The sequence below is a fragment of the Chenopodium album genome, chromosome 16, assembly GCF_948465745.1.
Source record: "Chenopodium album chromosome 16, dcCheAlbu1.1, whole genome shotgun sequence".
Taxonomy (NCBI): Eukaryota; Viridiplantae; Streptophyta; class Magnoliopsida; order Caryophyllales; family Amaranthaceae; genus Chenopodium; species Chenopodium album.
The window spans coordinates 43,530,984-43,543,194 of NC_137849.1; the positions used below are offsets into that span (position 1 = coordinate 43,530,984).

Consider the following 12,211-nt stretch of genomic DNA (forward strand, 5'->3'; position numbering starts at 1 on the left):
TCCTGTTCCTTACTATGACAGGGGGGATGCAGGTCCAGTTCCACATTCTAAGTTACCCCATTAAGCCTCCATGAACAATTTCCTTGGCCGGTCACCGTAATCTAAACTTTACCTATCCTTAAACTGTAATCATATTCACGTAAGAATTTTCGCAACCTAGACTAAGTTGTAACCACGTCCTACAAATTCTAATGTATTGTTCTATAATTCTACAGATTTTGTATTATGTAGCTACTAGTTAGTACATACTCTGTACGCCGTAAGTGGTATAAGTAGTTGGTTCAGTGTCAAGTTGATTCATATTATTGTCAATTAGCTTATACTAATAAAAATACAAGCAAGTTTGATAGTATTGATGATAAGATTGGCCAATTTTGGATATGGTCTAATATTCCCTTTGTTCAGGTCTGAATCACGCGATTTTAGGTCAAGTGATCAGGGTTGCATTGGTCAGTTAGTTCAGCATAATCCAAGAGCAGACTGTTTAATTCTTAGCAGCATCCAGTCTCGTATAATCAGGCTGATTAAGCTTAAAAGCTCGATGGAGGTTTAAAGCCTTAAACTATAACAAACCAACTCCAAGACAATTCATTCGATTTGTTAGCCATAATGAAACATATATCAAGTCATCTAAGTGTGTAAACAAACTATTTACATACAACAATATCTCAGAAGTCTGAAGTATTTGACCTAGATTAACAAAATCTCTGAAGCAAATCAGATACAATTTAGCTTCTCCACTCCAACATGTATCACCAAAATGTACGCAATACTCTTCCAAACGTTCATTTGAGGTAAGGAAACAAAGGAACTGCATACCTCAAACATATTTTTGACAAGGATGTCATGTTACCTGATGAACATATTACAGCCACTGTTAGATAACCACTTTGTTTTAAGCTTCCAGCATTTGGCAATTAGTGGGATATATTGTTAAGGCTATTAAAATTGTAAAAAACGAATAAATTCACAAAGTAGCATGACTGAATGAGAAAGTGGCACATGTTATGAAAAATCATCTGCAAGTATCAGTTCAGTATATAAGTCGGTCAGAGGATGTAATGGCATGATGGATTGATGGGTAATATCAAGCCAAAAATTAGTCATCTAAGGGAATTATCTCAAGTATGATGACCTTTCAAGCAAACACCCTTCAAATAACCATAGTTAGTGATGTGAAACATATATGTTTAAAACAAGCAGGAGACTTCCGTGCCAAGTTCTAAATAATTATGTACAAAAATTCTTGACAGCAAAACCATGGATCCATATATTGCTGGCATTATCCCAGCTAAACCCCTTATGCAGTTATTACTCAATAAATCTATAACCATAGGCTATAGGGGTGGGTTATGATTTATTCCATTGCATTACCAAATCCCAAGGAAACCCAAATGTGGTCTAGTTCATCCCAAGAAGTACAAAATCCCTCTTGATTTCCAAACATTCTTGGGAGACAAGTGCGTTAAAGCTGCTAATAGAAGTTTCTTCAAACTAGTACAGCCTTTGTCCAGAAATTATTTCTCGTCTTAATATTATTTTATGTGAGGAACTTATTAAGGGAATTACAAAATGCTAATTCTCTACTTCATCAAGGCAAAATCATGTTTTATTGATAATAAAGCATTAAAAAGTGGCTAAAGAAAGGTGCTTGGGAGTAAACAATAACATACCTACGTGAGATGTATGGATGATGGGCCAGTAACAGCAGCAACTTTCTGAGCAAGTTTGGCTTCATCACGGTACAGTTCCTTCAAATCTTTCTTCAAACGTCTAGCCTCTCGCTTTTCTTCCTTTACAGCAGCCTACACATAAACATTAGCAGCTTAGCCCTTTTAAGACAAATCTAGTACTTTTTTTTTCAGGGTAGGGGAATAGAAGTAAAGCATGATTGAACATTACCAGACTACAAGCCATAATGCCTTAAATCAGTCAGACGGGATTCTTAATAAGCAAATGCACTTAGTTCTAACTTGGATTTATCATCAATGTAGAAACCTCGTGACTAGGGTGTGTGTACAAAACAATTGACAACTGTCTAACAGTTAATATATTTTTCTACAAAATGAGTACCTTTCTTTCTTTTTTCTCCTCCTTGGTCTCCTGACCATGTGGCTTTCTTTTTGGCACCTCTGGTTTGGCAACTACTTTGGCTATCTCTTTAGGTTCCTTCTTTCCATGAGGCAAGTAATCCACAGGAAGCTTTGCCTTTCCTCCAAGAGTAATAATCTTGTCAGAACCACTTTTTAGCGCCCCGGAAAATGTCTCAGCCAGTATTTTCTTTCGATTTCTTCCAGGAGCTCCAATTCTCCCTGGGTGATTGTCAAGGTTTGAGTATGTAGAGACAATGGTCTCACAATCCCAAATTTCTGACTCATCACTACTTTCTTCCACAATTACCACTTCTTTATCATTTCCATCCTCATTCTCATAATTCTCGGCATATTCAGCACAACGGCGAAGTATTTCAGCTGGAGCAGTGTAATTTCCATCAAATTCTAAATCATCATCCACACGATCTTTGAGAACACTATTGAGCTTATCTGCAAGCGATATATCTTCTTCGGCATCATAATTTTTATAATCATCATCACTATCTGACCCATATTCTTGTTGTTCAAGCTGCCAAAAAACCACAAAGGATAATACTATTAGCTAGATATAGAGAATGTATAAGATAAACAAGCCTCGCACACTAGCAATTTTAATGGATGAACCATTAAGTACTGTTGTCAGAAGCTCAGTTAAATATTGAGAACTAAACACCCACCCTCTTAGTCAGAATTGTGACTAAAAGAGCACTAGCTCCAGAGATAAAATCTTACAATATCAAACTGTTGGTCAAGCAAACGCTGAGGCCTATTATCTTCATTAACACTTCGAACCACCTCCACTATGGAGTTATAGGCTACTCCAGTTTGAACTTCAGCATGAGGATTACTAAAGGACAAACTCTCCTCCTCATACACATCTCCTGTTTCCTCTGAATGATTTGCAAGAACAACAAAATCCTCCTCCAATTCATCAATATCAGAACCAAATTCTGATTCATTGTCTTCAAGTAAATTAGCAATTTCTGGATCTACTGCTTTTTGTACTTTCACAGTAACAGTTTTCTCTGCAACATTATACAATGTTTTAGGACTTGTAATTTCACTTGCCTCCTTTATCCGCACTCTTGAAGCGTCGTATGCCTGAGATCATAGTACTCAAGATTAGTACTTACCCCAAAGAATAGACCAGCAAGTCCGAAAAATAAACATAAGTTAAAAGAGCATGACAAAACAAGAAAAATGATTACTTCATATCCAAAATAATACTCCTATTTCACTATCTGCACAATTACCAATGTAAACATTAAAACATAAGTATCGTCAAATACGTATTACAAAGAATTATACAAATTGGTATTGTGAAACTATACATGAGGATGAAATCACGAGTGTTAAATTCCATCTGTGTTGCAATCTATAAATATTCCAAATAAGACAATAAAAATGGAACCAAGGCAGTAGTTGTTTACAATTAAGAATTTCCAGGTTAACATATACAGCACAAAAAACTACTTATAAGACAAAGGGAGTAAAGGAGAGAAATTATTAACAAAATAATTCTAAAAACATACAGACCTAACATAGTTCCATAAGTAAATATCACATTGTTCTAAAATTTCATAATACAAACATAGGTCATTATTATTCTAAGAAATGTGTCAATTCTTCAAAACATGTCAAATAATAAGCGCGATTGTTGATTCCGAACCAAGGAACACTTCAAACCATATTGCAAAAGTATAAGACTGCAGTATCACTAATAAAGATATAGCAAGAATCACCTTAACATCATTAGGCAGTTGATGAAGTTCAGCCTTTGGATTTTCATAATACGATGAGCCACCACCGGTATTCCGAATCTCCCTCAAATGATTAAGATAATTATAACCATCATCAGGGAATCCAAGCTCCAAAATCTCCCTCCTTACATGATCAGGTAATGTACCTGAACCCCTAAACCCTTCATAACCCCCATCCTCTGGGGCATCAGCATAAATCGACTCCGGATCGTTCGAGTAATCCTCATTATCATGGTCCTCATCTAACCCATTAATCTTAACCCGATTATTATCGACACGAACAAAAACCCGGTCATTTTCCGGCTCCTCAACATATATAGGATCAGAAGAATCCCGGGAAAGAAGCTGAAAGGTTGCTGATTTTTTCTTATCAAAAAACTTCTTCTTCCCCATCTTTATACCCTACCCACAAACAATTGATAAATAAGTATATCTATTCAAAAATTATGAACTTGTAATATTTATCAATTATATAGTCCTTCAGTTTCGATTATATAAATTCGCAAGACTAAATTTTTGCGGAAATTAAATTTCTTTGAATAACCCACTTGAGATTTCCATCGATTTATCGAGCTTAATTTGCTGAAAAATTAATAAAATAAAAAATTTCATCCTCCACATTTGTTTCTAAGCTTATGTTTCTTGCTAAGGAGAAATCAGCAAAATTAAATAAAAAAAAAATTAAGTAAATACACAAAGAGGTGAAATTAAAGTGAATTACATAGAGAAGAAATTTGAGTTTGTACCTTTTCAAGCTGCTTCTGCTGTTGCTGCTTACGAAAATGGAGATAAAGAGGAAGAAGGTTTTGTTAGGGTAAAAGGAGCTTGGGAAGTGGAGAAAGAGGAAGAAAGACTGAAAGAGTGAATGGGTAGGGCATGTATCATATGGGAAGTTTGAAGCCCAACAATTTAAGCCTAATATTTAGCCCAACAATTTAAGCCTAATATTTAGCCCAACAATTTAAGCCTAATAGCCAATTAGTCCAAACTACTTTACTTTTTTGGTTCGGATGATGTCTCGAGTTATCAGTCTTATCAAGTGAACAAAAAAAAATAACGTTATCAACGTTTCTCTTTTTTTTTTAAATAGTGTTGGTGGTTCATTAATCATTAGGTAGCATGAAGATTTACAAAGTGAATCAAATCTTTTGGCAAACAGATGGTATGAACAGTACACACACAAAATAATATATAGAGAGGGAAAATATGAAGAATTTGTTCTTAAAAGATACTCCATTCAATTTATAGAATACTCATCGTTAAGTGCCTGTTCTGATTTATTGAATTGAGCTGAACTAAGTTGATTGGAGCTGAATTGAACTGAATATTTTATGAGAGAAGGAAATTAGGAAATGAACTGAACTGAAAATAAACCGAAGAGAACAAACCCTAAGTATCATTAGAATCAATTATTATTAGATACATAAAGTAAATAATTACAAAAGTTTATTTTTGAGTATGGTTTGATAACTTTTTTCCCCAACCAAATTGAGGTTTGTAATTTTTACTGGGTTAAACAAGATTAGTTGGTCCAAATTAAGTGTAATAATTAATAAGTTAAGTTCAGATAATGCGATTGACCATTCAATTTTTTTTTCCGGCTATTTAACCAAATGCCATTGAGTACTTACAAAATTCACCAAATGCCATCAAAGTTTTCAAAATTCACCAAATGCCACTGACAAACAATACAATGACACCTCGTGCCACTAATAGCATATGGACGTTAGTTTTCCGTTAATGCAATTATGATTTCACCAAATGCCATTACTTTGGAAAATTATTTCACCTAATGCCATTACTTTTTAAAATTAATACACAATAATTATTTATTTTAATGAATAAAAATAATACTTTTTTTCGATTTTTGTGACAAATATTGTTCGGGTAAGGTTTTGGGGGTCATTTTTACCCTTTATGGATACAAATTAAACTTGAAATTGGCAAAAAAAAAAACGTAAGTACCCTGTTTCGCATTTTTTCCGAAAAAAAAATTACGATATCGACATACAAAACGGGGCATATATGTTAATTTTTAGTTAATTCCGAGCTTAATTTGTTCCCATAAAGAATCAAAATGACCCCCAAAACCTTACCCGATCAATTTTGATGGTTAAAAAATAATGACACGCTAATCGAAATATTTTTCAACACACAAAACGGAGCATTAACGTTATTATTTTGTCAATTCCGAGCTTAGTTTGTTCCGATAAAGTTTCAAAATGACCCCCAAAACTATACCCGAGCAATTTTTGCCACGAAAATGAAGAAAAAAAATATTATTTTTAGTAATTAAAATATATAATTAAAATGAACCAATCATATTATGACATGTGTCAAGATTTAATCTTAATGACTAACGGAATTAACGGGCGTTAGTTATTAATGACATTTAGTGAATTTTTTAAAAGCTCGATGACATTTGGTGAATTTGCAAGCCTTGATGGCATTTGATGAATTTTTTAATTACTTAGTGACATTTGATAAAATAGCCGTTTTTTTTTTTTTTTTTTTTTTTTTTACACAACTCAAGGATAAAATTGGAAATTCGTTAAATTTTTAGTTAAGAGTTCGGATAAAAGACTCCAACACACACTTTCTCTCCATTTTTCGGATTTCGTAAATCCTCAATCGAAAATTTGTTTCCGCCATAGCTTCGAAGCTCGCGATTGTACTGAGCCTTTTTCGATTGGTACTCTCTCGCTTGTTCTTTATCTCTTTATTTCTGATTCGATGAATTATTTTTCGAAGCTCTGATTATATTCATGTTTTTGTTTTTCATAATTCATAGATCCATCAATTTTCTGGATTTAGGGTTTATATTTGTTGAAGATTCAAGTATTTTCCTTACTTATTTATATTGCTATTATCCTTTTTTTCTTTGTTTGATTATTAGTAATAGGTTGGCGGTTAGATTAGGGTTTTGGATCAAAAGATTATGATTAGTATTGCCAATTTTGTTCCTACTTTCTTCAAAATTTTATATGAACTTCACTAATTTTAAGGATTTATCTCAAAATTTGTGACAGAAATTCTGTTTTTCGTTAGTTTTTTTTCTCGCTATTTTAATGAATGTTATTGGTAAATTTTTCAACTTCTAATTTGGTCTGTGTGTTAAAAATTTGTGTGTCGTCTACAAAATCTCATTCTTTCAGCTCATGTATATGTCAATGAAGTAATGCATTATCTTGTGCTTCTCTGCATAATTTTATTTTTAATTATCTTCCCGTTGTCATGGCTATTTGGCTACATTCCACTGCCTCCGGAAAATATTGACATATTCTAAGCTTGTACTGATGAGTTTAAATGATACTGTATGCTGTAGAGCAGTGGCGGGATTCGGTATTTAAAATGCTGCTTGATTCTTTCATTTCCTTAATTTCTGTTGAAAAGGTTGTGTGCTGGTGTTTTAATGTGGTCACGCCATATGTTATATAACTGTGATTGTACTGTTTTGCAAATCAATTGTATGTTTTTGAAGTTTAATGATAATTGAAATAGAAGACATATCTGCCATGTGATGTTCTCGAGTATTTCTTGTTGACTTATGTCACACTAAGCTTCAGACGGACTCTGGTGTATTTGCGGATGGATGTATTTTTTTTATCTGTGGAGAACCCAGACGTCTGAGGGAGGAGTGTCCAAATTAAGTTGCTTGTAACAATATTGTTAATCTTCGGTGTAGTCTATGATCCTTCTATTTCACCTTTTCGTAGTGATTACTCTCAGCCATCTGTAGATGCAGTGAGTTGAATGGGTCTATTCTGTATCTGAGTTTGGAAGGAAGATGGTAAAAAGCACTGAGTTTTGTGGGGGAGTTCTCCTAAACTCTGTAGTTTTTCTTGTGGCGCTTGAATTTTTTGGGGTGTGTTGTTGTTGAGGTTTTTTTTTAACTAACCAGGTGTGGTGTGGATTGTTGAACTCTATGTGTACTGTAGTTGGTTTTTGTTGGATAGGGACTTAAATGTAGCATTGGAATTTGGTTATGGACAATCAGTGGATTGATGGGGATGGTTTTTGGCAGGGTAGCTTCAGGTGCTGTTTGGAGTTGAGTGTTGGCGTTTGAAGATCAGTTTGTTTAGAAAGGGGAAGAGAGGAATTGAAGATGAGTTCGCGCAGCAGGAGCCAAAGCCGTAGCCGTAGCAGAAGCAGGAGTCCTCGAGATCGTAGAATGCGATCTCAACGCCCTTCTTTTCGTGATGCTCCATATAGGAGAGATGCACGTCGGGGTTTCAGGTGGTTTGATTTTAACAATGCTCTACAACTGTTTGTTGGGTAGTGTAGTTGGAAAAGAATAAAAGTTGCATAAATTGGGGGGAGGGGGAGAAAAGAAAGGAAAGTAGTTGCTAAATGAGATGATTAATGAACTGATCAAAGTTTCAAGAGCAATTACACTAAGCTGTATTGCCAAAAGGAACCATATTTTCCAGAAAATATCATATATGGTGGATGATGTGTGTGTGGTTTTAAAATTTATACTATCCTTTTCCTGGTGATATTACCCAGTGTCAGTGTTTGAGGGTTTGAAATGTCCGATTAAGCTCCTCTGAACTTGTAGGCAAAACTTGGTTTTTGTTCAGCAGCATAGTGAAGTCTTGAGACATACTGCTGATAATTTACAGTGTGTATACTGGAGTTCTGAGGAACCTGAGCAAGTTGTGTCTTGCCTTTAATGGTCCACAGTGGCTTCACACTTTGGCTTCTCTACAATATTATATTCCATTCCTAATTTCTTTTTTATTCAATATTTTACTAGTGCTGGTTTCGTGCTAGCTTTAGTGGTTGAGAGTCACTTTCTTAAGTTCTTTTTGTTCTTTATAAACTCCATCAGTTAATTCTTCAGCTATATTTGGGCATCATTATCAGTGGGATATCTTGGCTAGTTTGATGAGTCGCAGAATCGTCATTTTTCTAGAATTATATTAGTAAGGCCCTAAAGCCCTATCGGGCAATGTTGTATATACCTTCAGAACCATCATAAGTAAGAGAGAGAAAAAACTATTTACGGTTGGTGTACAATATATTGGCTTCTTTTCCTTTCTTGCTTGCACAACTCTCTGATGTCAGGTCCAGAAATTGTCAAGGAAGAACATTAAGTGGTAGAGCATGGGTTTGTACAGGAACTAACCACTTTCAAGGAATTATGATTCTGACTTTCACAGATAAAAGGTTGAGAATATATGTCAATTTTGGAAATGATCACAGTTGTTTTGCTAAGTTGGAACCTGGGAATAATGAAGCTAGGTTACTAATAAAAAGGAACTGTCGTGTGTGGTTTAAAGTATCATGAGGAATTATGTTGTGATAAGCTGATAATGTTTTATGTCTTATGGTTAAGATGGGACCTATATTGGGGGGTTTTTAGCTGCTAGATTTATCTTATTATCTGTATTATTCAACCTGCAGCCTTCATTTTCTTTCAGACAGCTTCATTTTCAATTCATTTGGTTTAGGTTAATTATTGTTTAAAATTTTCAGATATCTTACATGTCAATAGAATAGCCTCTCCCCTTTCACTAGCAGTCTATGCGTGGCGTATTTTTGGCAGTTTCTGTGTATAAATTAGTTGGATCTTTTCATTTGATGCTAACTTCTATTGGATATTTTGCAGCCAAAGTAATGTCTGTAACAACTGCAAACAGCCTGGTCACTTTGCTAGAGAATGTACAAACGTTGCTGTTTGCAACAACTGCGGCCTCCCTGGGTAAGAATTATTTTATTCAGTTAGAATCTATGCTTTTTTTATGCTTCCTTCTGCATGCCTAACTTGTGAAAATATGAGAAGACTAATGATGTGAATACCTATATAAATGCAGGCATATTGCTGCTGAGTGTACCACAAAATCTCTTTGCTGGAACTGTCGTGAACCTGGGCATATGGCCAGCAACTGCTCAAATGAGGGCATCTGCCACGTATGTGGCAAAGCTGGGCACCGTGCCAGAGAATGCCCGAATCCTGAACTCCCACCCGGTGACTTGAGACTCTGTAACAATTGCTTCAAGCAAGGCCATGTTGCTGCGGAATGCACAAATGATAAGGCATGCAAGAATTGCAGGAAGACAGGACACCTTGCTCGTGACTGCTCTGATGAGCCCGTTTGTAACTTGTGCAATGTCTCTGGCCACGTGGCCAGGCAATGCCCGAAAGCTGATGTTCTTAATGATCGGGGCAGTGGTGGTGGTGGAGGTCGTTATGGTGGTTTTGGAGGAGGTGGTGGTGGTCATGGTGGTGGAGGTCGTTATGGTGGTTTTGGAGGAGGCGGTGGAGGATATCCCATGGGAGGAGGAGGAGGGGGTTATCGTGATATCATCTGCAGGAGTTGTGGCCAGATGGGACATATGAGCAGAGATTGCATGGGCGGTCCAGCTATGGTTATCTGTCACACCTGTGGTGGTCGAGGACATATGTCTTATGAATGCCCTTCAGGAAGAATGATGGATCGCATGCCACCGAGGAGGTACTGAGATGGCATATCTTATTGATTACACTTTGGATGATGGAATTGATTTCCATGGAGTTAGTAGACCAAATAAAAACTTGTATGTTGTCGTGCTTTTTTTTGTTTAGTTAGCCATTACAGAAGTTTTGGTGACTTTATTGCTGCCGTTTTGGTTTTGAATTTCCTGTTGAGAATTTATAGAGCTATTACGTTTTTGGTTAGTTTGAATTTACTCTTGTCTAGTTTTTGTGTGCTACATAAGTGTTTGCTGCAAACTGTAGAGAAGGCTGATTCTATTTTAATATTTTTATTGCCCTCTTGATTGTGATTGGTATTCGTTTTTTTTTTTTTGGTTAATAAGCTTCAGGCTCTTTCGATGAGATTCTACCAGACCTCAGAAATGCAATCTTTTCAGCTAAATTGATGCTTACAGAAATCCAGAGTTACAGGTTTTATAAAGATCATTTCAATGCCAATATGCTCACCTCATCAATTAGATTCTTAGAGATTGGACTGCACCCGGCGAAAGAATTCCATCCTACCTTTGAAATTACCAGTAAACATCTTTATACATATCATCCGTGAAAGCATTCTGTGTCAGGTTCAATCCCCTTTTCCATAGGAATTTTGTCATGAAAAACTTCAATTGTCCGAGAACTCTCTGGGGTTTCTACCTTCTTCAGTAGGAGATTTGTCATCCTTAGAAATGTTAGACCTTTCTGAAAGAAGCTGAATTACTCCATTCCAGAAAGCCTGGCCAACCAGAGTTACTGGAGTTGCAACTTGAAGAGAGTGTGTCAGTGAGTGTGTGTGTGTGTGTTTTTTTTGGGGGGGGGGGGGGGGGGGGGGGGGGGGGGGGGGGAGGGGGTGCGCGCATGTGTGTGGTCTTGCCTTTGTTTTTCAATATACCAGTATCAATTCTCTGTTGTTGCTTCTCAGCTGACTTATTTGATCCATCCAATTATGAGCTCAGGGAAGGTTGTCATGTGCACTAGTTTTTCCAAACCTCTCATACATCAAATTGAGCTCCAATGATTTTGTTCGATTCTGTTCCCAAATTGGTCTACCACTGCAGGACAATTATTTCTTCAAGAAAATCTATTTTCCGGTCTTTTACCCTGGAGACGAACTGATGCCTAGATTGGGGGAAATGGATCTTCCTTCGAACCTTTTTGGTAGCATTAATGCATTATCCCTCCATCAAGTTGTGGAATGATGAGTTTGGTAGTTCTTACTCTGTAAGTCCGTATCAAGAAACAACTTTTCTGGAGAGATATTAGATTGTTGGGGAAGAATAAATAAACTGCAGATTATAGATTTCGCAAATAGTAAATTTTGATTCAGGCATGTGGAAATAAGAGAAACATTGTTAATTCTCCTTATTTCAGTGCATGAAAACAACTTATTCTCAGGAAAAACCCCTGTTGAATTATGCACGCTTGGATACCTTCATTTCCTTAATTTTTCTTAGAATAACTTCTTAGGTACTATACCAAAGTGTTTCAGGCTTTTAGCAATTGTCTTCCTTAGATCATGCTTGGATTGGGGGTAATACATTAAGGGAGTAATAAAAGTCAAACAACTTTCCAATACCCCTTATTTTGGGGTAATAGTAGCTACAGTATGACACTCTATGATTTACCAAGCTATGCAATCATCTTTTAGGAGCAATTCCTGCAAGTTTGCCCTAGCTAACATTTTTTCTCGTACTCAACTTATCTTACAACAACTTGGAGGATTGAGTAAACTTTTATTGCAATTGTGCTTAATTAGTTTTTTTTTTTTTTTTTTGAAAGATTGTGCTTAATTAGTTAATTATGTGATTTTATGCATTTGAACTAGATGATGCTAGCTTTAAGTAAGTCAATTGGAAACTAATATAGAATCACTTAGTTTATTTATCCACATAATATGTATA

At 35.8% G+C, this 12,211-nt stretch overlaps 2 protein-coding genes across 4 annotated transcripts; one reads left to right on the plus strand and one right to left on the minus strand.

Moving 5' to 3' along the window:
- Nucleotides 1-544: 544 nt before the first annotated feature.
- LOC145585463 (uncharacterized) lies at nucleotides 545-4,727 on the minus strand. Of its 2 annotated transcripts, none has more exons than XM_081642161.1 (6): nucleotides 4,600-4,727; nucleotides 3,836-4,255; nucleotides 2,826-3,194; nucleotides 2,074-2,622; nucleotides 1,674-1,805; nucleotides 545-853 (listed from the first exon to the last, which is right to left on the minus strand). In XM_081642161.1, exons 2-5 carry the CDS (start codon nucleotides 4,244-4,246, stop codon nucleotides 1,674-1,676), a joined length of 1,461 nt encoding a protein of 486 aa, XP_081498287.1. In that variant the 5' UTR covers nucleotides 4,247-4,255; nucleotides 4,600-4,727; the 3' UTR covers nucleotides 545-853. The 2 variants fall into 2 exon arrangements, with proteins under 2 accessions (XP_081498287.1, XP_081498288.1); XM_081642162.1 differs by having other exon boundaries at nucleotides 3,836-4,246; nucleotides 4,600-4,720.
- A 1,703-nt stretch (nucleotides 4,728-6,430) lies between these two features.
- Nucleotides 6,431-10,616, plus strand: LOC145586601 (uncharacterized). 2 transcript variants are annotated; one of them, XM_081643479.1, is made up of 4 exons: nucleotides 6,431-6,545; nucleotides 7,878-8,089; nucleotides 9,465-9,557; nucleotides 9,670-10,616. In XM_081643479.1, exons 2-4 carry the CDS (start codon nucleotides 7,959-7,961, stop codon nucleotides 10,316-10,318), a joined length of 873 nt encoding a protein of 290 aa, XP_081499605.1. In that variant the 5' UTR covers nucleotides 6,431-6,545; nucleotides 7,878-7,958; the 3' UTR covers nucleotides 10,319-10,616. The 2 variants fall into 2 exon arrangements, with proteins under 2 accessions (XP_081499605.1, XP_081499606.1); XM_081643480.1 differs by having other exon boundaries at nucleotides 6,443-6,545; nucleotides 7,883-8,089.
- Nucleotides 10,617-12,211: the final 1,595 nt, after the last annotated feature.

Bases quoted from the DNA above. Each gene is read 5' to 3' on its own strand.
- LOC145585463 (XM_081642161.1), bottom strand. From the start codon at position 4,246: ATGGGGAAGAAGAAGTTTTTTGATAAGAAAAAATCAGCAACCTTTCAG. The intron at 3,195-3,835 runs GTGATTCTTGCT...CTATGATCTCAG, and splicing joins AACTGCCTAATGATGTTAAG to GCATACGACGCTTCAAGAGT. The intron at 2,623-2,825 runs GTAAGATTTTAT...GTTTTTTGGCAG, and splicing joins TTGACCAACAGTTTGATATT to CTTGAACAACAAGAATATGG.
- LOC145586601 (XM_081643479.1), top strand. From the start codon at position 7,959: ATGAGTTCGCGCAGCAGGAGCCAAAGCCGTAGCCGTAGCAGAAGCAGG. The intron at 8,090-9,464 runs GTGGTTTGATTT...GATATTTTGCAG, and splicing joins GATGCACGTCGGGGTTTCAG to CCAAAGTAATGTCTGTAACA. The intron at 9,558-9,669 runs GTAAGAATTATT...ATATAAATGCAG, and splicing joins AACAACTGCGGCCTCCCTGG to GCATATTGCTGCTGAGTGTA.